Source organism: Candoia aspera, chromosome 2 (assembly GCF_035149785.1).
Source record: "Candoia aspera isolate rCanAsp1 chromosome 2, rCanAsp1.hap2, whole genome shotgun sequence".
NCBI lineage: Eukaryota > Metazoa > Chordata > Lepidosauria > Squamata > Boidae > Candoia > Candoia aspera.
In genome coordinates this window covers 146,095,768-146,123,434 of record NC_086154.1, presented here as the reverse complement: position 1 = coordinate 146,123,434, position 27,667 = coordinate 146,095,768, and the positions used below count along the sequence as shown (strand labels likewise).

The 27,667-nt window shown below is 39.9% G+C and overlaps 1 protein-coding gene across 4 annotated transcripts; it reads left to right on the top strand.

Annotated features, from left to right (window-relative positions):
• Positions 1–573: 573 nt before the first annotated feature.
• On the top strand, positions 574–22,700 carry MON1B (MON1 homolog B, secretory trafficking associated). Of its 4 annotated transcripts, none has more exons than XM_063294032.1 (6): positions 574–648; positions 5,884–5,988; positions 7,566–8,024; positions 12,149–12,947; positions 14,630–14,777; positions 16,227–22,700. In XM_063294032.1, the coding sequence occupies exons 2-6, from the start codon at positions 5,904–5,906 to the stop codon at positions 16,446–16,448; spliced, it is 1,713 nt and encodes a 570-aa protein (XP_063150102.1). In that variant the 5' UTR covers positions 574–648; positions 5,884–5,903; the 3' UTR covers positions 16,449–22,700. The 4 variants fall into 4 exon arrangements, with proteins under 4 accessions (XP_063150102.1, XP_063150103.1, XP_063150104.1 ...); XM_063294033.1 differs by having other exon boundaries at positions 579–641; XM_063294034.1 differs by lacking the exon at positions 574–648 and having other exon boundaries at positions 5,754–5,988; positions 7,566–7,751.
• The last annotated feature ends 4,967 nt before the right edge of the window (positions 22,701–27,667 follow it).

The window sequence follows — 27,667 nt, the reverse complement described above, 5'->3', positions numbered from 1 at the left end:
TCCGCCCCATTGGACAACAATAACAGAAGCCACCGCCAAATAATCAATCGCCATATATTCCTTCCTAATAATCAAGCGAGGCCAAGGCATACAAGCAGACGCCCAACCCCTCCCACCGCTTCTGCAAATAACGACGGCATACACCAACTTCGCCGGCCTCGCTTTATATCGTTTTCCAAAGTAACGTCTTCTCTCTGATTGGTACAAGAGAAAAATATGACCGTCGCGATTGGCTGAAGCTCTGACTGATCCAGCCCTCTCCTCTCATCCAATATTTTACGTTTGAGTGACTGATTCAGTCTTAGGCTTGCTCCGCCTCTCGCCTTTCATCTTCCTATTTTGATTAGCCAAGTTCCCTGTCGCTCTCTCCGGCTTCTCAGGGTTTCCCCTCCGCCCCCCTTTAATTGACGCGCTTGTCAACTGGGGTCTCCATTGGTCTTCAGCGTTACGCTCTGACTGTGCGGGCTACGATTCGCGGTTGGGCTTCGTAAGTCACACCCCCTCCTCTCCACTCGTTGTGTGATTAGTGGAAGCGGCCGTCAATGCCTATGCTTCCTCCGCCTTCTGCCACTCCGAATCAGGAAGTGTGGTCGCGGAGTGCTGGGGTTCTGTTCAGCGATGGGTATGCGAGCAGCTCCCGGGTCCACGGTGAGAAAAAAAGCCGGTGGTTTTGGAACCGAGGGGCAGCGCGGGATCCCCCTGCGGCTCTCGTTTCCCACGCAGGGTTAGGGGTGGTGCTGCCGGCAGCGAGCCTGCGGGGTTTTTCCTTCTTTCCAAATCGGATGGCCTCAGGTGTTGTCTTGGGTTGAACTGAAGGCTCCCGAGGCGGGTCGGGACGTAAGATTGACCTTGCAGGACCAGTTCTCACAGTCCATCTGGTTCAGTATTCTGTTTTCAGAAGCAGCCGGCCAGATGTGCCGGGAAAGATCCCAAGGAAGGAGGGGAAAAGGTATTGGCCTTGCTCTTCGTGTCCCCAAGGCTGCTGCTTGGAGGTTCTGCTTCACCGTCAAGCTAATCGCTGCTCATAGAGCTAGTCTGTGTCCGCACCCAGAGCTAAGCAGTAGCTTGCTGCGTTTGTTGAATTTCTAAGGAGTGTGGGAAAACCTCCATTGCGCCAGAGAATTGCAGCAGTTTAGCCAAAAGTATAGCAAACGTGCCAATGATATGGCAGGAGGTCGTTTTATGGAAACATAAAAGGCTGCATCTGACTCCTTTGAATGAAAATTGTTTTAGACGCAGCAACACCGATAGAATTATCCACTAATGGTACACAATGTTAAGAAAACAAAACAAAACTTCCTTTTGGCAATCGTGACACTTTCTGCCACTTTATTTCCTTGGGTCACTCACTTATAGTAGAGGAGGACACTTAGTGGGGACAAAGGGGTTGTAAGTCTGTTTGTGAAACAGTAACTTGTGCTGCTGAGCTTCTCTGAAATGGTTGAACTTGTTAACATGGGATCTCACTCTGGGCATGTAAGTGCTGTGCTTTCTCAGCTTCTAAGATGGGTTCGTGCCTGCGTAATACTGGATGTTGATGTCGTTATAAATAGATCTAGGTTTGTGTAGAGAGGTAAAGAGATTTTGTTTTATCTATTTTATTTATTTCTCATATTTCTACACCGCCCATCTCGCAAGCGACTCTGGGCGGTTTACAATTCAGTTAAAATAACAAGAGATTAAAAACATAAAAACAAATACATCTTAAAAATATAAATATAAATATAGAAAAAATATTTAAAATTTATATAAAATATAAATTCCTCAGAGCCACATCACGGCGCCAACCATGTTCTAAACTTGGTCATAGATGAATGGGAATATGTTGCACTCTCTCAGGTAGTGTTGCCAGGGGTTGCTTGAGAAGTTACGGAAAAGAAATATGTCCCCATTCCTTTGATATGAAATATGTGGCATCTTCTGTTTGAAGTTAGATCCATTTGTACAAAATAATAAATGGTTCACATCCTGTTTGCAGGCTGCTGGCTTACAGAGGCATCTGTCAAAGAGATTGTCCAATTCCTGAATTATCCTGGGGTGAATTCAGATCCTGTGTGTCTTCTCGATTATTTATTTATTTGAGACAAGACCCAATGGTAGCAGGTTTCATAAGCAATCCTATAGCAGGTTGTTTTCTCACTCAGTTGCTCTCAGTAACCTCACCATGCCTGAATCCTTAGAGTGTTTGTGGAGGAGATTCTTACTTGCTGGAAAATGTTGCCTTCATAAATTAATGCTTCAGATGGGCTGATGCTACTTGAAATGTATAAATGCTTTTCTCCTACTTGTTTAGCTGTGTGGTACAGTAATGCTGTAGTACTTGGGTCATCAGTATGATAACTGAACTTTAAACAGTCTCACCTAGCACTGCAAAACTTGTTTTACCCAACCTTTGAGGATGAAGATAACAGTATATGCAATTTGGGAGCAAGGCTGTTTTTTCCCACTTTTCTAGAAGCCTCAAAGTTGCCAGCCATGGGGCAGGGATGATGTTATGGCATCATTTGAGTAGGATGTTCTCTCGGGTTGGTAGCATGGCACAGTCATGTCTCCTGTGGAACCCCAACTTTTTCATTACCATTAAACAAGAATGGTTTATTTTACACGGTTTCAGTGTTCTTGCATGAGATCCTACCTGAGGCAACAACACTGAGTTTTTGGGAATTTTTGCTGATTTTATTTATTTTAACTTTTACATATGTGGGCTTGCCACGTCTCTGGAAAAGGTAAGCAATGCCAGAACTATTTGCCTGGTGGAAATTGTTATCCACGATCGGTCCTATATCATATTGGCCACTGCTGTCTCCAAGACTGAGGGAGTAGAAGACTGCTGAGCAGAACATCATTCCTTGAAGAAGAGCTAGATTTTTCTGAAATGCAGCCATTTCTAAATCCTCTATTCAGGTGCTACTGTTTGAGATGGCAAAAGGAGTGTCTATAAGCTGGAAATTCAGGAAGTAGCTTTGCAAATCAGTTAACGAAAGTTATTGACAAATATTTTTACCAGTTGACCTTGTTTAAGGATGGTGCTGGCCTAATGAACTGAAAAAGGAAAAGAAGTATTCAGGCATGTTTTTTTTTTCCTCTTCCCCTCTTTTCCATTTCCAGTTAATAAAACTTTTACTACACCATAATTTGGAGGTATTTCTTCCTTGACTCAGCCTGAAGACTATTTATAAGCCTGTCATAAATGATTTGAGAATGGGACATTCAGAAGAGAGACTTCTCAGCTTAACAGTAACTGAAATGGCAAATGTGCACAACAGGAAACCAAATACTATACTGATTTAGCTGGTAGTCTTGCTTCTTTTCTGAAACTTTAGTTGGATCCTCTACTTAATTTTTTTTTTCCAGGAAGCTTACAAACACATGAAGGAAGACCTGGTTCTGCCGCCTTGCTTGGGAGGGGGAGAGAGATGCTCCACCTGGGGATGGCTGGCGCCATAGTACCCCTTAGTGATCCATCTCCACTTGGATTTCATGTTTGCTTTTATGTATATTTTAATGTAATTTTTATCTGGCTATGTTTTAATGCTATTTATTGTAAACCGCCCAGAGTCCCCCATTGGGGGAGATGGGCGGTGATATAAATTTAATTAATAATAATAATAAGGAAAGTCTATGTATATATATGTGCCATCTCAAGTGCTAGCTAATCAGTGCCATGCACAACCAGCTTTTTCTGAAGAACTTTTTTTGAGTTAGGTACTAGAAAGCAGGGGCTTCCTATGATGTTTATTTATACATACCCACTATTTATAAGAATATATGAATAGCCCTCCCGAATCAGCCCAGGACCCATATTTATGAAGCATTTTTTTTCTTACAGTGGCCAGCCAGCTCTGGGGTTCTCTCAGCTATGAGATGGAGACATATACCTCTTCCACCCTTTTCTTCTGAAAATGCTGTTTGGAAGCATGATACCTCCAGTTGAGAGGTTACATTGAGTCTCAAGGCTAATAGCTTTTGACATACCTGTCCTTTATGCATTTATTCAGTTCCCTTTTTAATGCCGTCCAAGTTAAAGGCTGTCATCATGTCTTATGAATTCTACAGATTATGTGAGGAAGTGCTTTCTTTGAGCACTGAGCCAGCTTTGCTGAATGGCCCCTGGTCCTAGTCTTTTTAGATAAGGGTTTTCTAGCTCTATAGGCTGGATTCATATGCTGTACTAAGTCATAATGTAGTTTGCTTAATTTTGGCTTCTGTTATGTTGAGCCACCACAGTGGTTTACAAATAATGGTTTTTGTCTTTGTGTTATGTGAGAATTAAGTCAAGTGTGGCTTATTCAACAACCCATAGTTAAAAAAAAGTTTTAGTGCAATGTGTGATTCCAGCCATTGTGTTACATCTGATTTCAGTCAGTATCAATCGCTGTCCCTCTTTTCAGATCTGAGATCTGAACCTGGAACATAGTAAATTTCCAAAAATGTCTGCTCTCTTGAGTAGAAAAACGAAAACAGGGATGCTCTTCTTAATAGCTGGGAGGTTCATTTTTAGTTTTTCTTTACATGGCAAGTTGCGACTACCAAAATGTCCTCTTTTCTACAACAATTTAAAGTAAAAGAGCCCTATCCTTCTTAGCATCTGCTTACTTCCAGATTATTTCTGTTCTCTTTAGACCAAAATGGAACAGCAAAAAAAAGTCTTCAAATGCTTCTCTTTTTCTTAAGTATGAGTGCAGTCAATTTTTATTCTGTGTTCATTTGACACATTGGATTACAAACCAGCCACCTACACTGTAGTCCAACATACTGTGTAAACCTAGCTATTGGGTTTATTTTATGGCTTATGCAAACTCCTCAAATCGGGCTAATTGAGGACACCAATTAATAATAAACATCTTGTGTGAATACAGTCTTACCAGTAGAGGGCCGAAAGAGGGAGAACATGTTTTCCCCAAAAGAAAATCTGGACACATACATATAAACATAAAAGTTTTCTGTGCTAATTTATATGCTTCGATGAAAATTTAGAACTAAATATACCTCCATCTGTAAAACTGTTTTTACAGAATAAGGGGTATTTAAGATTTCATCTTTCTCTTCAAGATTACAAGATGTCTTTGTATATATACTCCCAAATAATGTGTTTGCTATTTGCTCCTGTACTGGCTTTGTTTTTTTATTTGTTTTTGGCTTTATTATACATTGTTTATACTTTCAGTGCTTTGTTGATGCCATATGTTTGCTTTGTTTGTTTTTTTTCTTATTTATTGAGATAATAATTCTTTAAGTAAAAATGCAACCCTCATTAATGTGGGGGAAGCTGACCCTGGATGTCTTTGTGTCTAGCCGGTTCAGCCTCCTGTCCTGGTACTAATAATTAATGGCCAACTTCAAGGCCTTTGCGTTCTTTTAATAGTTCTTTATCTCAAAACCAGGATTCAAGCAAAGAGCTCTTCAGGCCGGGGACTGTCTTCTGTAAAGGAAGCTTACAGTTCGGTTGAATTTTATCGCTTATAGCAATGATAGAATGGAGATCTCTAAGGAGATGCAGCCTCTTCCAGGAATGCAGCTCCAGGAACTTGCATGTAGTGATCAGTGACCAGGGTATTTCCTGCTGTCTCTTTGAGGCACCCCTGCTTGGGCATGTGACTGAGATTATAGCTGGGAGGGCAGGCACGTCTCACAGATTGTCTTTTGCAAAGAGCCTGGAAGTGGCTGTGTCCTTTCCCCCCGTCTGGATTGGTACATTCCAACTTGAAGGGTTGCATTAGCTCACTGTTTATTAGCGTGGAGGGCACAGGGCACTTGGGAGGTGGTACTGGTAGCTCTGTTCCTAATTTGAGAAATGGGTTGGGCCTGGTGAGGAGGCACCACAGCACCTGCATCCTGTTTGCTACTTGGGGAATTTCCTCATGTTTGCTTTTGCCTTTGCAGTTGTTGTTTGAGATGTAGAGATGGAGAACGAAGACCCTGGCTTACCTTGTAAAGGGGGCATGGAGCTCCCTGAGCAGAAACGTGGGCTGGATCCTACAGACAGATGTGAGTACTTTGAGCTATCTGGTTTGGAGCTGCAGAGCAGGGGCAGAAAGTGTAGTGCCCAGAAACCCCTCCTCTGATGTCCACCAGGCTCCCTGCTTGTCTGACCTAGGCTCATTTACCTAAAAAAAAAATTAAGTAGGAAACTACATGCTGGAAGCTATATCAGTCTCTCGCAACATTTATTTGTGGTAATGCCTTTTGGGTCTCTCTAGTATAATAGGGAGCATCTTGTGTGAACCAGTTTACTTCCTGGGAAGTGAATAATTTCTAGCAAGCATTTTGTGGGCAGGCAGGATTTCCAGGACAATGATTTTGTGAGTGCACCCACTGCATACAGTTACACCCTCCCTGTCTCAAAAGTTGCCTAACTTTGATGCAGTGCGTTTCTTCTATCCCAGACCTTCTGATTGGCTATAGTGAGCTTTTCATTCTTACACTGGATTCTTTTCACTTTATGGTCACTATTTGGATCAAGCTGGCTGGTGTGATGTGATCACAGCTTGAACTGAATATAGGGCAACCAATACGTTTGGTACTGTTCCAAGGACTGTAAGCAGAAAATGATAGATCCTTGCTCCAAAAAATTTACAGTTTACACCTCTGCACAACAAAGGGAAAAGAAAAGATAAGAACTGTGTGTGAATCCACACATTTGCAGATATCTTACCTTTGTTTTCAAAAGCACTGGGACTAGTGGAAGAAAAAGTGGGCTTGGAAGAAGAATTTGGAAAAAAGAGCAGGGAGCACTGAATTCACATGGTATGTTAAAACAGGGTTTATTGACCAAGCCTCTATGGCCTTTTCACACAAAATAAGCCATAAAATATTTCTGGTTATTGTAGTACTTAGGTTCACATATCCTCCTAAACTATAATGTGAGGGGATTGGACTTTTGGCTTAATATGTTGTACGAACTTAGCCAGCTTGTAATGGTATGTATTAATCTAGCATTTATAAGATATTCAGCAAATCATGGTTGAAACAAATCTTGATTTAGCATGATGTATGAACCCTATGCCTTTGTTCATACATCACATAAGGAAACAAAAAAATGGTTTAGTGCAGGCTTTGGAGCCTACTTATCCTGAACATGATTGCTCAAAACTGATAGTATAACTTTCAGTTATACTTTTAACTTTCAGTTATAGTTTTATATAGCTTTCAGTTATACTTACAGCTTTATATAGTTTCAGTTATACTTATAACTGTAACTATACTTATAATTGTAAGCAAACAAGCAAACTCCCCAAACATTTTCTCTTATATAGGGGGTAGCCCTAGCCACTTTGCAGCAATCAACTCCTCCCTACCTCAAATATCCTCTTTTCTGGGAACTAGTTCAGGCATAATGAAAAAAATAAGGGAGGCTTGACCATTTGATTTAAGACAATAGGAGGGGTATGTATGTGTGCTCAGCTTATTGATTTGTTGTGAAGGCTTTATTTATTCATTGATATACTTGTTTTAATCTGCCTGATAAGTGGAGGTTTCTAGTTATCGGTCCAGATTATGGAAGGGGGATGGGCAAAGATGATTTCTGGATTCTTTTACTGAGATTTCTCAATATGCTTTTCCAGATGGTGATGAGTCCTGCCCTTTCTCAGAGAAGCAGGAGGAGGTACCTGCTGCCCCAAATAATGGACCCTTGAGTATGGTAGTTGACAAAGTGAATGGGCAGGAGTCGCTGAGAGAAGCCCCAGAGGACTTGAGTGACAAAGATGTGTCTGATTCAGCCTCAACTGACAACACTTGGGAAGATTCGAGTGAATTTCGCCCACAAATGGTGATAGGTGATGGACCATCAGGAGAGGAGGAGGCAGCAATACAGTCACGCCTGGCTACATATCGAGATGAAGATGTGACTGCTGAGAGTTGGCGGGCCCACAGGAAACATGTCTTCATTTTAAGTGAGGCTGGGAAACCCATTTACTCACGTTACGGCAATGAAGAAGCCCTCAGTTCCACCATGGGTGTCATGATGGCACTGGTGTCATTCATCCAAAGTGGGGATAACTCTATTCGCTCCATATACTCTGGTATGGAAAAAGTTTTAAAAGGAGTAATGCTTGGTAAATACTGTAATTGATTAGGAGGCTATATGGGCCTATGATTTATCTACAATAGGAAAAGCTTGGGATTGCAGTGCTTAGATTTCATTAAGGGCCACCTACATAATTTAAATACTGGATTATGGACCAGTTGGCATGTTAGTACCTATTTTGATAAGTATTGTTTATTTAAAAGTCTGAGGCCCTTTGCAACTAGGCTGGTCTAACCACTACCACAAAAACAGTTGTATTTCCCTTGACACTTAATGTATCTTGAAGTTGTCCTTATTCTATATATATATATATTCTAGATCAGCCTTTCTCAACCTTTGGACCCTGGAGGAACCCTTGAAATATTGTTCAGGCCTCGCGGAACCCCTCACGTTCAGGCACAAATATAGGCCAGAAGTTACAAAATAGTTATATTCATTTCATGTGTAGGCCTGTATATATGTATTAACAGTGTTCTTAAACTGAAAATAACGAAACTTACCTCTTTAATGTGAAGTTGCCTGAATTGGAAATAATTTTTCAAATAAACCATGATCTCCCAGGGAACCTGTAGTCACCTCTCACGGAATCCTAAGGTTCCACAGAACCCTGGTTGAGAAACCCTGTTCTAGATGGTAGAATATAGGCAACAGTATGTCAACTTGCAAAGTAATTTCTAAATTAGAAATCTTACCTTGCACAGAGTAGTGTGAGGGTGCTTGGAGTAAAACTGAGCTTTGGTTAAGCTTCTATTATACTGGCCAAAATTTGCCCAAACCTGACCGGTAATGGGACTTTAGCATTAGCAGGGAATGCTTTATATAATGTGGGTACAGCTAAGGCTGATAACCTAGTTGATACTTTTCCTATCTTACTAAAAATGTTATGTAAGAGCCTGGGCTGATGAAAGCCATGGTGGGCAGGAGCAGTCAATATCTATGGGCCCATCTGGCAGTGACCACCGTATGCATTTGCTTGTTGGATTTATATTCTGCTATTTCCCCAAGAGCTCAAGGCATAATACATAGCATGTATTTTTTCCCCATAGTAGCAATGCTATGAGGTAGGTTGGGCTGAAAGAAAGCCCAAAGTTACCTAGTGAACTTCCATAGCTGAGAGTGGACTTGAACCTGAGTTTCCCTGGTCCTTAACCACTACACCATTGTAACATAGAGAAGCTTGCAACTTGGAATGTAAGTGGAATAAATCTTAAAGTGCAAGAATCACAGGGAAGGGAAGGGAAGGGAAGACTTATGTGTGTTTGTGAAATTAAAAAGGGGAAGGATGTCATAGATCTGAAAGAAGGTGATCTAATTTTGTGGAGCGGAGTTGATGAATACATATACGGAACTGAGGGTGTAACGTTAGATTATGAACAAAAGGGCTAACAGTATATCAGAAAGTATAAATTAGGTCAATCATGGATGAGTTTTGGGAAAAATGGTGCAACATGAATGAATGAATGAATGAATGCGATCCAGGAGAAAAATTTATTTTTAAGTGACTTGAGCAGGTGGATGCTCAAGATAAAAGAGCATAGAAAAAGTGCCTGGGCCATTTGAAGACTCACGAATGAATGCAAATGGTGATTGTTGGTGAATATCTGCTTAGAAAAAGATGTGTTTGTTTGGAATGTGTGGTTTAAATAGGTCTGTTTGTTTGAACATGTGCCAAAGGAAGGAATCTAAGTCTAAAAGCATGACTGATTTGATAGTTTATGCTGAAAAGGTAAATCAGTGAGAATCATATTGCAAAACAAATATATAAAGGGTGAAGGGGTCAAGGGGAAGACCAAGGAAATCACGGTTTTGTGGTGCTGATGAGCTTCTCAAAAAGAGAGGGATGAGAAGTTCATGGAACAAAAGGCAATGTATGAATTGGTATACAGCTAGTCCTTGCTTAACAACCCTAATGGGGACCGGAATTTCCATAGCTAAGCAAAGTGGTCGTTAGGTGAAACATCACATGACTGCATCACTTAGCAACAGCGGTTCCAGTTCCGGTCATTACGCCAGGATTGTGCTGTCAGGATCTCATGCTTCTCCTGCTCTGCCATGCTTGCCTCCGCTTCAGCTTCCCCCACCCACCTCTCTCCCCCCTCATCTCTGCCCTCTTGGCCGCCCTGCACGCTGCTGCCCCTGCTGACCCCAGCTGACCTTCACCGTCTTCCTCCTGCTGCTGCTGACGAGGCATACCCAGCCTGGTCCTTTGCCAGGCAGCTACTGCGCATGGCCTTCCTGAATATGGAAGGTAATATAGAAAACAGAATGTACGCCTTTTTACTACAAGTTTTTTAATAACCTTTTTTAAAATGCAGAATGCCAGACAAACATGCAGTCTGTTACTGTATTTTCTCCACTGCTAACTAATAAGGCAAAATTATGATCAAGTTCTACATGGGATGGGTAAATGAACTTGGAGAATAGCTATATATGGCTATGGCTGGAAGAATCAAAGCATGCTTTGACTGTTTTAAAAAGAAACTGTTGTTCCAGCTTGTATTTGATTTGAGTTCTAAGTTTAATAGATAAAATTCTGGCTTTTGTCTTAGTAGAAACCACAGACTATGATGTAGTATTATGCTGAGCAAAGAGAAGGGTGATTTTATGAGCAACTCTTTATCCAGGAAAGAAAAAATCCCAAACTCTAAAGTAGTTTACGGTGAGCACATCTTAATTCTGGAACTTTTGCCATGCTATAAATACTTTGGTATGTGCAGCCGATTGCCTGCGTGGTGCAAATGCATGCTTCTTTTTAAAGTTCCCAACCGCACGTTGATGCTCCCAGCAGAAAGCTTAGAAAACTGCTGATGTCACCAAAGTCTAATGAAGGGAAAAGGAACTGGATTCATGCATTGAACTAACTTGTGCTTTGGTGCCAGGATTCTCAGCCATGCCGGCGTGGGATTTACGGGCATTGAAGTCAGGATGGATTTAGTTTAAAATGGATTCATTTAAAGGGTTAGGCCGGAAAATTCAATTTAATGATTTAAATTCTATTTCACTACTCAGACAGTATAATCCTCATTTCTGATAAAAGTTAATTTTTGTTCAGGTTTGATATAACCTGAATACATATTGTTCAGTGCTCAGTGAGACACGTGGACTTCATGTTTAGAAGGTACGTGACGTATGCCACACCTAGCCAATCTAGGCAGATCTTGGAAAAATTGGTAGTATTTGGATGGGGTTGAGGAACCAATGCCTGGGTATTCCAGGACCGTTGGTGAATTTGGGAAGTAAAAAGAAGAAGAAAAGACAGTAAAAAATAACTTCCATGTTATTGCCAAGGTGTTAAGCTTGATTCAAGGAGTTACTCTGCCAGATTTTTCATGTTAATTTAAAAAATGGAACAGTAGTCTTAGTATCAGGGAAGCAAATAATACTTGCAAAGTCATTAGGAGCTGAACCAGTTCCGGTTCAGTTCAGTACTGTGGATGTTTATGGGATATTTTTGCTAGAATAACCATCACCAGTTTTTAGTATTACTTGGTGGATGTACTGATAAAAGTGGAACAATTAGAGGAAAATACACCTCTTTTTCTCAACTGCATTGAACTGTCTGACCTTAACTCTAAGAGGAATTGACCATAGATGATAAGATTAAAAAAAAAGGATGACATTAAAAAATATTTATTATTCATAAGACTTGTTCTCTCCAGCATCTTCAATGCAGGAGCAATTTTCACTGTTACTTCATTCAGTCCTTGAATTTCTTTGCCATGCCATAAATATAGGACTTTCATTAAAATGTTCTCAAATATATCTCTTTTATGACTTGTTTCTAGTTTTAATCAGTAGAAGATACGTTTCAGGATCAGAAGCAGTCTCCTCAAATCCTCATGAAAACAGAGATGTGTTCTGCTCACTTCTTATTTCATGGTCTGTTCTTCCCAGTTCCTGGCATTTACACTGAGACTCTTCTTCTTTGCCCAGATTTACTCCGTCAGCTCAAATACAGTAAATCCTTGATTTAACTTTTTTTTTAAAAGAAAAGAAATAGAGATTCTAAGAAAGCTAATAATTGCATTTGTTGAGTTTCCAAAACTCATATCATATTTGTGCCACACTCCATCTACTGAAGCAACTGACTGGTTTTTTTCCTCCCTCCTTTTACCACAGATGATCATAAACTGGTTTTTGTGCAGCAGGGCCCCTTGGTACTGGTTTCAGTTTCACATACCCTACAATCAGAGCAGCAGCTACGCCAGGAGCTTTTGTACGTCTATGATCAGATCATCAGCATGCTTACCCAGGCCAGCATCACCCGCATCTTTGAGCGGAAAAAGAACTATGACCTCCGGCGTCTGTTGACTGGCTCAGAGAAGATCCTTGACCGTTTGCTGAACCTGGTAGAATCAGATCCTTGTTTCCTCCTTGGAGCTGTACGCTGCCTTCCCCTCCCCGCCTCCCTCCGGGATTCCCTGGGCACTTTGCTCCAGAAAGCCATCACCCCTAATCTGGTCTTCTCCATTTTGGTGGCTCGTAGTCAACTGGTCACCACAGTGCAGGAGAAAACAGTCATTGAAGATTGCCGGTTGGAACCTACTGACCTGCACCTGTTGCTCAATCTCATTGGGGCAACCTCTGCCTTCCAAACTGGGGAAATTTGGACACCTATTTGTTTGCCACGTTTCAACCCTGATTGTTACTTTTATGCTTATATTTCTTATTTGGATTCAGAATGTACTGTCTGCCTCATCCTTCTCTCCACGGACAAGGACTCTTTCTATTCTGTCTCGGACTGCAAGAAACGAATTGAGGAGGGCATGAGGACTCAGAACTACCTGCAGGCACTCTCAAGTGGCTTAAAGAGCCCATCTTATAGTGTGGGGCTGGTGGGAGTGCCAGATCTTCGGCACTTTATGTATAAACCTCTGGATATACCGGATAATTACCGACAGCTTCCCCAGTTCACCAGGTAATAAGCTTTAGAGGGTTGAAGTTGACTGTGAGCAGGATCAAATGTGTCCTGAAGCAAAGAGGTATCTATGATGATCAGCACAGGGTCCAGTTTCAGCTGTTTTGGGGTTCCGATTCCACTAGATGTCCATGGATGTCTTAATGTGACATATCACTCTGTTCATGTTTGGAGTAATATCTAAAAATATGGCTACTTTTTTTTTTATGTCCTGCATCTGCCTAAGAAAGAGTTCCTGAGATTTTTTGTTGTAACTTTCTCTCGTCGCAAGTTAGTGTTCCTTTTGATTTTGTAGATGTTTTGACAATGTGCAGGTGAAGGTGATGTTCTGACATCAAAAGACAAAGCTGAATTTAGCAGTGTGTTTTGTCATTCTTGACTGCCCCTCTATTGTTCTTGTTTTGTTTAGATATGTCCTGACATGCACACCCCCAGCAGGAAGTCTCTTTTGAATTATTCACATAATACCAAAGTTAGTCTGACTGAAGTCATGCAAGATAAATAAATGATTAATGGTTGGTATAGTTTTATTTTGCATGTAGAATTACAGAAAGTGAATCTGGATTTTCTTGAAAAAGAAAAATAGGAATAATCCAAATGTATTGGAGAATTATAGGCTTGAAGAATTAATTAATATGATGCTTGGTTTGCAAGTTGCAACACAACCAGTCTTCATCCCACTCTGCTTTGCTCCTTTCATGGTATCTGTATGTCTTCCTGCCCTTAATATTTTGAGGTGTATTGTTTGTTTCATTGAACTATTCATTTGTCAAAATACAAACATGTTTGTAAACATATACTATACTGCATTTTGAGTGTATGCTCTGTGGTAAAGCTGGGCATGCTGCCTTATCCAACAAAAAAGTTCCACTTTAGGATTAATCTTACTTAGATCTTTTTTTTTCTTTAAAGTTTGCTGAGCTGAAGCTGTTCCTTTTCAGTCCTTGTCTCTTCCCCTCTTTATAACTCCCAGCCAGAAGCTGTGAGAATAGCTAAGCTACATTTATTCAGTTTCACCTTTAAATAGGGCAGTCATGTGGCTTTTCTTTCCTCCCAGTTCACAAGAATCTATGTGTAGAAAGAGGATTTTGTCTTGGGACTTCTGGGCTTCAGGAAGGGAATCAAAGGCTGAATGTCATGAGATCCCAATTAGTTGGCAAAATTTATAAACAATAATCTAAAAGATGTCAAGAAGTAAAATTGACTCTGATGTATTTTAATGGTTAAAGGGATGGTGTTGCATTAGAAATCCTCCTCCTTCCCTCCATTTGCTTCAGGAAAAACAGCCTTAATAACAGCCCTTCCTTACTGGAATGGGCCATGTGATTTATTTTGGCAAGAACTTATTCTGCAGTTCCTTCTATTAAACTCTTCCAAGGTCCAGGAAGCCTCTTCTGACTGATATAGCACAATACATTATAGAGCAGTAGGCCCAGCTACAAATGTACACTGTTGCACAATCAGATCTGCAGTTGCTTTAGAAGATTCCAGTGTGATTGCCAAAAGCTGATGACATTAAACTCAAGGGACTAGCAGTAGGCTGAGCATTGCCACATCTAGCACTATCTGTAGAACAACAGCTTGTTATGTATGAATTCTGGAGTCTCTTCTGGGGTAAGACATTGTGTGTGTGAACTCTAAGCTGCTTGTTTCCTCAATATCTTATTCTTCACCTACTACAGTCCAGAACTGGAGGGACCATATTGCAGTGAGAATGAACGGCACCGACTCTTTGACCTCTACCACTACCTTCATGGTCGCATCCACAGTACCTCGCGTCCTCTACGGCTCATCTACCATGTAGCTGAAAAGGAGACCTTATTGGCTTGGGTGAGGCATGGCAGTGTATCTCTTTCTTGGCTAAGGGTAGAACTCTGTGATAGACCGGCAGATGGATGGGCTGGACCTATGTTATATGGGGACATGAGAGAGTTCCTAAACCCCTGTTTTCTTCATACGTCTGATTATATAAGATGGTTATAAAGGGCAAACATCTTGCAGGAAAGAATTAGAAAGATGGAGTCATCAGTCTTTCTACTGTTTTCTCATTCCCTGCTAGGGAAATTTTTATTTGGGTTTTTTGGCCAATAGTAACAAGAACTATGAATCTCCCCTTACTGATTTTAATAATTGTAACATCAGTCAGTTTTCTAAACCTGAAATAAATAAATACTAGTGGCAGAAGGAGGAGAAGCAGAAGGCAGAGGTTCTCATGCTGCATTTTAAAAGTACATTGCACTGGCTTAAACTAGGAGTTTTCCACTTTGTTATTAGTGGTAAAGGAAAGGAAAGGTTTTGAAAAAAATTAACCATCGGTTAGAGAGTCATTACTCTCAGGAACAATATGAAACTAGTCTACAAAGGCTCAGGGAGGACCCTTCAGAAAAGATGTAAACATCTTGGATATTCTGAAGCAATGACAAAATAAAATCTATTTCCAATTTTGAAAATGGGAGAAGTTTTAACATGTTCAGTATTTTCTTATTTAACTATAAAATATATCATGCATAATTGTAGTGCATAAAATTAGGTTACTTGCAATATTTACAAAATTACAAAACAATCCTATGCGTGGTTTGCCCTTGCCTCCTTCCTAGGGATGAGAGAATGATTGGCTCAAGATCACCCAGCTGGTTTTATGCCTAAGGCAGGACTAGAACTCACAGTGTCCCAGTTTGTAGCCTGGTGACTGAACCACCACACCAAGCTTATTCCCACATAAATGCAGTAGGATGGAAGTTTCAAAACGATAAATTTCAGTTTGTTAATTGACAGAGTATTGAGGAGTTAGCAGTATGTTTAGACCTCTAGTGAAACTTGTATTACAGCGGTGAAAACATTTGAATGCTTTCAAAAAGCTCTACAGCATGACTAAGAATTAGCATTTTTGGCACTGAACATAATATTTTTCATACTGTACATCTTAAAGAATTCCATATCCTATAAAACAGAAAGTATTTCATGGAAATATTTTTTGCTTTTTTGCAAACTGAGAGCATTACTTTGGGCTCCTAACGTTACGTTTGGAGACCATTTTGGTCACTGAAAATTTTTAGGAACCACAATCATCGATATGCTTTCTAATGAATTAAGGTTCCATCTAGGAATTGGGAAGGAGCTGGGATATTTTAATCCTTTTGCTTATTGTCAAAAGTTCTCCTCTCTTTCCTAGTTGGAATCTTTGGTTTCCCCTGTATTCCCAAGTTAATGTCTTATACATGTTCTGTGGTGGTAGCCATGTAGCCCGAATGGTCTATTTTTTTTTTTCCTTTCTCATAGGTCACCAGTAAGTTTGAATTATATACATGTTTCAATCCTTTGGTGACTAAAGCTGGTGCCATCAATGTCTTGACCAAGCTGTTACGTTGGATAAAGAAGGAAGAAGACCGGCTCTTCATCCGTTACCCACCCAAGTATTCCACTACACCTAATCCTGGCAAAGGAAGCAGGGCCCCCCGAACGGATGGTCCTGAGAATGGCTTCTTTGGAGGAGGTCACTAGACCTAGGACTTCCAGTTGCTCTGAAATGCATTCTGAACGTGTGCCACCTTACAGATAGCCCTGGATGATGGAACTGTTCTGTGAGCTGGGGATGCTCCTGGTCTTGTTCTCTAAGCCAGGATGGGGGAGGTGGATATGAGAAGGATCAGAGCTTGTCAGGCTGAGCTGTGTCCCTTTGTTGGAGATAAATTCAGAAAGCTTTAGCCTGATGTTTTTAAATATTTTTTTCCACTTGTAGGGAGGTACTGAGTCTGGGTAGAGATCCTGAGATTGACTGGGAATAGCTAAGGAGGCTTTGGCTGATACATCTCTGGAAGTGACACATAACTGGAAGTTATGGGATTTCACAAGGATTGTGCTTAAATTACATTGACGCTTCTGCAGCCTAGTGGGTTTACATTTCTTTTAGTGAGTGCTTCATTTTCTCCATTCAGATTCCTCTTTCTCCTTAGCAATTTACTCATGCTGAATGCTATTTCTTTCTCCAGAGTAAAATCAGGAGGTAGGGAATCTGGCTTGCTCTGCTTGTCTCAAAGAATATTCCAAATGGGGTAATAGTGGAAAGACAGCCCCAGTTGGAGACAAAAAATAAAGTTATTCTTAGAAAAGTTTGAAAATACTTGCTGCTTTCTTATAAACTGCTTGATTGTCCATAGTTCTTCTGGAATGGATGTCCATGGCAGATCTACAGTAGTGAATGCTGCAGATTTATTGGAAGGCTGGCACTTTCAGACAGTGTAATTTAGTAAGATGATTTTCTACAAAGGTAGCTGATTTGAATCATTTTAATGCAACTTTGGGAGTAAGTCAAAAAACCCAGTTCCAAAGAGTCTTTTATCCTGGGACTATCTAGCAGTATTTTTGATTAACATACATGTTGTATCTTCATTTTGTACTATAATTACCCTTTGAGTGAGAGAGGCTGCTTCATCCCTTTGTTTTGATACCATGAGAAGGTATATAATGTGTGATATGTGGTATATAATGTGTGAAGGGTATTTTGTAGTCCTTTGAAGAATTTGATGTCTGTATGTAATCGCTCAATTTGTACAATGTAATTAATTATGATGGAATTTTGACTTACTTTTTAACGTCTTAAGTTTGAGCCTAACTGGATTTAAACTGTCCCTTTGCCTTCCATAACTTTCTTCCTGTCTTCCTTATCTTCTCTTGCTCTGTTTTTCATGTTTTAAAATTCCTACTTGAATGATACACTGCTCTTAAAAAGGTTCTTGTATTTTTCCTATATTGAGATGCCCCTGTTCTCTTTCCCCACTGCATAACTAGGAAGACACAAAACCCCATTGTAAACTTACTTTTGGGTTTAGTACTGACACATATCTCTCTTCTCATGTCTGCCAAGTTCAGACTTTGTCTGGATGTACTAGCAGATGGGAAAATGTTCTTGAAAGGTGACACCACTGACAAGCAGTTAAGAGTTGCATCCTTTCCCTTCCCAAGCAGCTGCTGCTCTGCCATGCAAAATGTGTCCTGTATAAATTTGCTGCTCTCTTACTGGATCTTTTTTGTGTTTGTATCCTTCATATTTGTTAAAAATAAGACTTAGGTTTGGGAGCGTAATCCTGCCCCTCTGTCCTATCTTATGATGGAGGAGGGGAGAGGTAGTATTAATTATGTGCATAGTGAGGGAAGACTTAATTTAACCTGGGATTCCTGGGTAAGTGTGTTGGTAGTGTTGAACTGAGTATGAAATGGATTTGACCCTCTTTGCCAATGCTACAGGAAGCGAAGGAATTACATTCTTTTGAAGGGTGCATCTGTTGCTATTCAGTTCCTTCTCGTGGTGCAGGCTTGCTTCTGGCTGGCATTTTTTTCTACCCTGATAAAAGAACAGCACTACTTGTATGCACCGTATGGCTGGCTGACGACGAAGGTTTATATTTCTAGCTAAGCTGATACAGTGAGAACTGGAAACTTCTGATTAAAGTCCAACAAAATCCATTTTAGAATCAGCTCCATCTTGGCATGTGTCTGTTCCTTTCTCCATCTGCTGGTATGCTCAGCAAAAAAAATCTCTATGCAAAGATCCAACTGCATTATTTGATTCCAGCAATCCTCTGGGGCAATGTTGCAAATAATAAGGCTGTTTCTTTCAACTGTTAAAACTAAGTCTGTTTTAATTGTATGCAATCTAGGTGATCAGTTAGTTAATTTATTTAAACCTAATCAAATCTGGATATATGGAAGAAAGCAATGACTGTAAAAGAAGGTCATTTTAAACATGCCTTTCTTAGCAAGGCAAACTCCTAAAAGTGGCATTCTTCCTTCTCATTTAGAAGGGAAAGAGTTTTGACGGTTGCTGCATTCTGTAAGTACTTGTAGTGTAAGTTCTTGTACTTTTATACAAGTACTTCTGTATGTACTTGTAGTCCCTGTGGTTAAAAAAAAGAAAAGAAAAGGAACCTATTTAATTGGGAGTGCTTAATCTATGCAAATGATTTTAATCAATTTAATTATTTAATTAACTAGATATTGAAGATGTGCAAAAAGTTTACTAACTTAACGCTTTATAACGTTAAGTTATAAGTTAAGTTATAACGAGGCTGCCTGTTTTTATGTAGTTTGGCTAATAATTATTTGCTTGAAAGAACCAGGTTTTTTTTATCTGGAAGAGATTCCTTCTTATCAGATGTAAGAAACATACAGAGTTTCCCCCCCCTATCTTCTGTGTTATAAAATTTACCTTGAGACTGTACTCAACTGATAACCAGTGGCATCAAAAATATCAAAGAGATCCCATAAGTGGAACTGGAAATTTAAAAGTTACGTTCTCTTGAACTCTAAAGTTTAGAGAGAGGTAAACTGTAATTTCTAAACAATATTTTTCTGTAACAGTTGAGGAAGAAAAAGGAAATCTGAAACACTCAACAAAAAACATAATGCTATTGTCAGTGGGCATTCTGCATGTTGACTATGTTTTTCTTCCTTTCCTTATTTTGTGTCTTTCGTGCAGTTGACTTTGTTCCTTCTGCTGGGCTCAAGAGACAATTCTGTCCTATGCAAATTAGCTGGCATTAATGAGTTATGTGTAGTGTTACAACATATACTTCACTGAGATGTTAATTTATTTACTTTTAAATTATTATTATATTTATAAACCTTCTCTTTAGACAAGTAAAGACCAAAGGAAAAGATGTCCAGGTGGTCTATAAATACTAATTTGAGAATATTCGGAATTCTCAGAGTGAACAATACACAAAAGAAAGTCTGTCAAAGCTATGTGGGACAAGGCTGAGGTGCAATGCTGTCTGCCTAAGGGCTTTTCTCCACTGCTGAGTTAAAATGCTATCTGCTAGTCTTTGAGTTGTCAAAAAACTATAGTAGCGTGAAATTTTCTCTTCCCATTGCTGATCCTGCTGTTACTGAGCATGTTCCAGGTCATTGCCAGATGGTGGTATCTAAATTATACATACTGTATGTCATCAGCTAATGGGACTTATGGCACTGTAGTAGAAATGGGACAGGTCTGACTACGGGATCCTGTCCACCTTCTTTTGAGCCCTCTTCCTGTACCCTAGTCAGACATGACACTTTGAATAAAGTTTTTTTGTTAAAGATTGGACTCAAAAAGGAAGTTGAGTCATAAGCAGCAGGATTTCTCTCCCCTTCTCATTCTTTCTTTATGTAGAGAATAAATGCTGACTTCTAGATTCCTTTGTGGACTATTTGAGAGGCAACTGGAAAGAATTTGATCTTGTCATTTTAGTGTTGCCCTATTTTAGTGATTTATGCTGCTTCAGCCTGGTTTTGTTAACACCATTCCACAGTTCTGCTGCTTCAGCCTTACTTTAGAGCAGTTGAAATATTGACAGTATTGAGCTGTACCCAGCTCTTTAGAGCTGATGGCAAAATAGTGACAGAGGAAGATGACAGACTGGAGAAGAGGGGGCATGCTGCATCCCCCAGAATTTGCCAGAAGGTGCCACTCTGATCCCACCCACACTGGTCACCCGAAGGCCTTTCCCCAATTGCACCTAACCATGAAACAAACAAGCCACTTTTCTGTTGTGTCCCCAGAGTATTGCCTTCATCTCACCCCCAATTTATGCTGAGACAAGCTTTACTCATTCTTAGCTGTACTGCTTAAGCTGACGTTTTCCTTAAGCTGACAACATCCAACAGCAGCTGCGATGGGTATAAAATTGGTTATGCTTTGCCTCCCATTACATTGGAGATGAAGCAGGTTTTGAACTCTAATTTGGACATTCATTTGTCACTTTTACTCAATCTGTTGTCCTGTCTGGAATAGGGGGAGCGCAACTTAACATTGCTGATGGCTGATCCACTTAAAACTATACCAAACCTAGCGTGGAATGGATATATTTGTATCGCAGAGGTGGGATGCACTTCAGCCATGGTTCATGCCATTTAGACCTATCTGGACTCTTTCTGCATGTCCCCCTTCCTCCAGGGAGTGTGGAGGTGACTTACATGTTTTTGGATCTCTCCTGAAAGTGTTGGCTGTTTTCTGTTGTAAGATGTTGTATACTTGAAGAGCATATTTTGAAAACAGACTTGAAAAACAAGGCCACATTTTCAAAAGACATTTTTTTCTTGTCTGGGCTACACAAAGATAGTCAGAGCTTTTCTCCTAGGTTTCTTTTCTCTTTGTCACAAAACCTGTCAGCAGTTATCCTGCAGCTGCAGAATAAATTAGATTTCACATTACCAATGGAAGAATATTATATTATGTGTAGGTGAAAATTGTGTGTAATTTTTCATTACATTGGAAACTGGAGGCAGGCAAGCCAATTGTATTTAAATCCAGGCAGGATAAAAAAGTAATGCGTGGCAAGCTTTGTGGCATGAAGGGCTTGAGTCCATAACATAAAACAAACATGGGCAATGTTTTACTGCCCAGAGCTGTACTTTTATTTTTACCTTTTTCAGCCACTGAGGGCCACGGCGGGGCTGGTGATATGGTAATCTCCCTGGAGGAGGTGGAGCTGCCTTTTTTGTTTTGTTTTTCTAAAAATGGCCTGGGTATTCCTTTAATGCAAAATAATGTGTTGTTTTATGTGTCCCCTCTCCTGAAATTGCACTGCTGTCAAATTGTGGGAATGCTATGGAGGGGAGGGTGCCTGGGGGCTGCAAAAATGGGTCTAGGGATCACATGTGCATCCTGACTTAATACATTTGGCCTATTCTATTCATTTAGCGTGGGGCACTGCTGGATTAATGACTGAGTTTGAGTATCCAGGGACTGACAGTGATTTTTATTTTTAGAATAAGCTATGATCTTTTCTGATAGATACAAGTAATTCAGGCCTTTGGAATGCTACAGGTAGGCCCAATAATGTCTATTTATATAGGATTTTGTATAGGTGCTTTCAATGGCTACCTGAAAGGTCAAGGAAAATCCTATATGCTTGCGTGTCTCTTCTCTCTCTCCTTGTTATTTACCAAATGTATTTCAAGGAGCTGGTGATGACCAGTAAAGCTGTAAACCTTGTGCTATGCCAGAAGCATTTCCACCCGAGAAATGCTTCTGGCATAGCACCAATTGTAAGCCGCCCAGAGTCACAAATGTGAGATGAGTGGCTAATATAAATATAAATATAAATAAAATAAGTACATCATCCATTGTAAAATTCTGTATGTTGGGAGACTTAAAGCCAAGACTCCTTTAATTTTGGAAGCAGTATAATTCAAGTTGGCTTTGTTTGCTCTGGACAGAGCGGGTCTTACAAACTAATTTCTTCTGAGCTGGGAGGGATTGACTTGATTGTTTAAAAAAATGTCATCTTTCCTTTTTTGGTGCTAAATGAAGAGTAATTCCCAGTCTGTTATTAATTCAAACAGCTCCTCATTTTCCAGAAACATGTGTTTGACTTTTGTTTCTTGAACTTGAAAAATGTAACTTTCTAGCAGATCATGTTTTCAGTCTTTTTGCTTTTCTTCCATCTTTTTCCATTCTCCACACTTTGCTGGACACAGCATTTCTCTGATCCTCTTCAGTTGTATAACCTTCCCTAGGATCTTGTATTAGTTACATAGTGTCTTAGGACGGTTACACTTGACCATTGTTTTATTTCCCCCTTTTTGCTGCTTTTGTATACTATAGAAAACTTGATGGAGTGTTGTAAGCAAAGTATCCTTGGCCCAATCAGAGCATTTCTCTTGGACACAGTCTCTGAGGTCTTGAAGGAAGAACTGAGCTCTTGTAAATAAATAATAAAGCTATGTCAACAGCTACACTTGAAGGAGCCTAATAAAATACTGGAGACTTAAGCATGGTTGGTGTCTGAATATATGCATTTCTGTGTCTCTTAACAAAAGATTGGAGTAGCAGCCTGCTTCTATTGGTTGCATCATGTGCTCAAATCAGCTTCCTCACGGTATTAATAACAGTAAGATGCGGACTCTACCATTTTTCTGCTAGAGGTTTTTTTTCCCATGCTGGCCACAGAAAAATCAGAAATTTCATCAGAAAACCTCCACAACTGGTCAGCGAAAAAATGATGAAATTTCTTAAAAAGACTGGAAGCCTTATATGGACTTTTGTTAAAAGACAAAAGACTGAATTGATGATTTATGGGTTTGGGGATTAAAAAGGGTTAAAGAGGAAGGGGAAAAATTAAGATGGCAATTACTCATGGAAAGAAGGGCGAAAGTCATAATTCTATGTTATCTTTCTCGCTTTTTTTCCTTTCATTTTCAATACTTGTATTGAAAAATTTTAATAAGAAGTATTAGGAAAAAAGAAAAAACCCATCACTAAGATCCGCAGAGTAACACTTTGGTACGCGTGTGCTGATCTTGCATAGGAGGGCAGGATAAGCAGAGGCCTAGTTCTTTCCACTGAACCTGCGGCTGGGCTCTGAGCAGCACAGCAGTTGCCTCTGAGTCTTCCTGCACAGTGTCGGTTGAGAAGAGGCAGGTGGAGGAAGGAGCCTCCTGCATCCCGGGGGACGAGGATGGAGGGGAGCCACCAGGGTAAGAAAGGGATGGGTGTGAGGATGGGACCGTGGGAGGGGAGGCATCCAGGGAGACGGTAGGAGCCGTGCCAGCATATTTAGCAGAAGTAACGCCATTTTTAGAACGGAAGGAGTAGAAACCCCATTTGAGCGAGGTGGGAGGATCACGTAGACTCCCCCATTTTTTTCCTTTTATTGTAATATTGTAAATCATGATACATTGTCTAAATTTCTGAATATTTAGCAGAAGTATGCCATATTTAGAACAGTAGGAGGGTTACATTTAAGAGGTAGGAAGGATAATACTTTTGATTGTAACTGCTATAATGAAGGTTGGAAGTCACTTTAATTATCTTCCCCCCTTTTCTTTTAACTGTATTGTTTCTCACACTTTTTCTTTTCTTCTTTTTTCTTCTTTCCTTCTCTTGTATATTTCTTATATTTCTTTTTTTCAAGTAAAACTTCTCAATAGAAATTATAAAAAAAACAGAAGGAGTAGAAACCCCATTTGAATGAGGCAGGAGGATCACGTAGACTTCTTTTTTCCCCATTCCCCCCCCTTTTATTGTAATATTGTAAATCGTGATACATGCTATTGTTTCAAGGCAGATTTCAGTGCAGTGAGGTTTATATAATATGATTAAAAATTACTAACATTCTATTATTTTAAAAGCCTAAAATATTAAAAATAAAAAGAAGTAAAAAGCTTAGTCCCTGAATTTGAGAAACACCCAATACTTTTGCAAAGTGGCTTTTTTGCCCCCCAGCCTCGACAAAATCCAGTCCCTCTCTCTCAGCCCAACCCCTCTCATAGGGTTGTTGTTGTGGGGAAAATAGGACGCGGAAGGAGTATTAGGTATGTTCACCGCCTTGAGTTATTTATAAAAATAATAAAGGCGGGATAGAAAATAAATAAATAAATAAATAAATAAATAAATAAAATGAACCACAAGGTGAAAGGCCTCTATTAAGGGGGCAGTCAAGTTTTTATATGGGGTAGAGAAACAAATGATACATTTGATATATGTAATGCATCAGAAAGCAACAAATGAAACAATAAAAGACATTAGATGTGAGAAAAGACAGACACCCTTAAAATATGTTGTGTCTCCTCCTTTCCCACCAGGGTTTGTTTCTTTAACAACACTCAAGGACTTCAGAATACAACCCTCTTGTTTGGTTGATGGTCCCCGAAGGGGCTCGTTTTTTGCACATCAAAGGAAATGGCTTTGGCTCAAAGGAAAACATGATTTCCTAAACTTCAAAAGGAGGCACGGATGCCATGCTAAAATACTAATATCACCTTTATTAAAATCCTAATAATAAAGCCTAAAATTCTACGTAACAGTAAGAAAAGAAGCAGGACTCGTCCCTGGGGGAGCTGGGGGTGTTGACGACCGACAGGAAACTCTGGCGTGGGCTGGTCCATGAAGTCACGAAGAGTCGGAAGCGACTAAACGAATAAACAACAACAAAGTCAGCTAGGATGTAGATGAAGGTGTCTCTACGCAAGGAGGTGCCGACTGTTAGGTGCAGGCTAAAAAGATAAAAAGTAAAGTATAAACGGGGGTATTTGGCAGTGGTCCTGTGTGGACTCGCCAAGCCTGCTTACTTGCTGTGCTGGGGCTTTTTTAATAAACAGAAACCTGATTCTCCACAGGTGTCGTCCGGCATCTTCTTTTCTGGCTTGGAACCGAACACCACGAAGGGTTTTTTATTTCCTTCTAATGGCAACAAGGAGAAGGGAGGTGCTCCTCACAAGATTTGATAATTATACACAGCGGGGCTTCCCCCCGCAATCTCATCCATTTTATCACATCTCCCCCTCTTCTCGGCCAACTTAAAAAAATTTTTTTTTTTAAGTTGCAGTTTACTGTTAGGCGGGGAGAAGCATTTGGCAGATGAGCTGTGGTTTATCTTCTTCTTTCCCTAGCTGCTCAACCCAGAAGAAAGGGAAATGCTGGTAGATAGGGCAATGTAGTAGCTAGATTGGCGCATTTTTCTCTCGCCAGGTGCAAGTGTTTAGCTTTCTGGATAGAATTTCCTACCAAATTTAAGCTGAGGTCTTCCAAAACATATTATGTACTAAAACTCAGAAAATAAGTGTGATCCAGCATTATGCTATGACAGGGTGATGTATGTTATGATTGATTAGATTTATAACCTGCCTTTCCTTTAGGGCAGTGTTTCTCAACCTTGGCAACTTCAAGCTGTGTGGACTTCAACTCCCAGAATTCCCCAGCTGGCTGAGGAATTCTGGGAGTTGAAGTCCACACAGCTTGAAGTTGCCAAAGTTGAGAAACATTGCTTTAGGGGCTCAAGGTGGCATACATAGTACTCCCTCCTCCTCCATGTCTCCACACACAACACCCCTGTGAGGTAGGTTGGGCTGAAAGTCAACCAGTGAGCTTCTGTGGCTGGGGTTGACATGGAGCTGGTCTTCCCCACTCCTAGTCTTTTACCACTACACAGGGAAGCGAAATTACAATGTACAGCACAGCTTGGTTTTGCCTCCCTGAAGGCTCCTATGAGAATTTGCTCTTTTGGAATGCTGCCTAAAACTGGACTTTTAGGCAGCATTCCAAAATGCTGATAGAAATTTGACAAACAAACAAACAAATAAATAAATCTGGACTTTTGTGGGAGGTCCCTGGTTCAGTCCATCCTTGCTGACAGATTTGTTTCCAAGTGGGAAAGTTAAAATAAAGTTCTAAGTGGGATTTGTTTCCAAGTGTAGCCAAGGATTTAGCCTACTGTATTGTGGTTTTTCAGTTCAGTTCTTAATCATGCATGGCCAGAATGAAACCTTGATAGAGGCCAAACAAAGAGCCCTCAGTTTGGGCCTACTGTACAGAGGAAGGCTCAACCCTCAACCGTAAAGGCCCTCCATCGTACAAATCCTTCTCTACTCTTAAATATTTATACAATATTCTATATTAATATTTAATATAGAATATAGAATATTTATGCAATATTCTATATTAATAATATTAATATTATTCTAGTATTCTATCTGATGGATATGTTGGAGGGAAGGTACAGTAATATTCTTGTTTGGATGAAGATAGTTGCCTATATAAGGTTGTACTATCCCTCATGGTGCTCCAAGTGAATATTCTTGGTAAGTAGTCAGGCTGGCCTCTGAAGGAGGTAGGGTGTTTTCTGTTAATGGTCCTGTCCATTAATATCATTTACTGATGACAACAGCTAAATTCTGTTCCCCTGAGACCAGTTTTAGGAAGTGTGGGGTTTGAATTTGGCCTTTCTTTGTCTTTCATCTGTTTTATGAATCTTCATTAATTGTACTATCTGATTACTATAACTGGCTGTCTTTGGTCTATGATTAAATAATTTTTTATTATGTCCACCATGGTGAGTGCCATGAAGAAAGGGGATATAAATCTAATAAATGATAAATAAATAATGAATAATAGCCACTATATCATTAAGCAAGTTCTGCTTAATGTGTGTGAATTCAGCTATTATGGCTTAGTGAACTCAGTTTTAGAATAAAGCTCCATTGGCCCACTTTGGCAGTCAAAAACAACTTTGGAAAAAGATACTTTGAAAGGAAAGGTAGCTGGGGATTTTTAATCCAGTATTTCCATGCCACTTGCTTTCCAAGTAAAATAGACTATAGTTCAACAGCCAAGTTGATACAATTGGTAAAAATATAGACCATACCAGCTTTATTTAAACCAGCTTGAGGGCTTTAAAATGCAAATAAATTAATTTAAAATAATATAAAATTTAAATACTATTAACAGCCATAGAGCAGTAGATAACAACATAAGAAGAAAACCTGAAAATAATATATTTTTTTAAAGTAACAACATTTTAAATAGAGGAGTCCTGAATGCTTTTAATTTGGTGTGAATAGGATAGTGTCTGAAATACTGAATTGAGGATGGTAGGAAATGTCTTAGCATTACAGGGCTTCGCTGTAGAAAAGGTCCATTTTCTGGCTATCAGCCCCACTAAGTAGGCCAGACCAGGAAACCAACCCCATAGGAAGACTAGAACTACATTTATTGAGATAGGCTATAATAATAAAACCTTACATTGCATTGTACCTCCTCCCGCTTCTTACATTCCAATGAATCAGGTAGGTGTCTTCCTGAGCTGCTTCCTAATATTATCTTTTGAGTATTTCCCAGGGCTTAAAAATGTTTCAGCCCCCTTTGCCTAGCTATGCTTCTTGTGTATTTCTATCAAGGTCATCTTTCTTACTCTCTAACAGCACTCATTTGCTCAGAATCTTTGTATATTGTTAAATAGTAC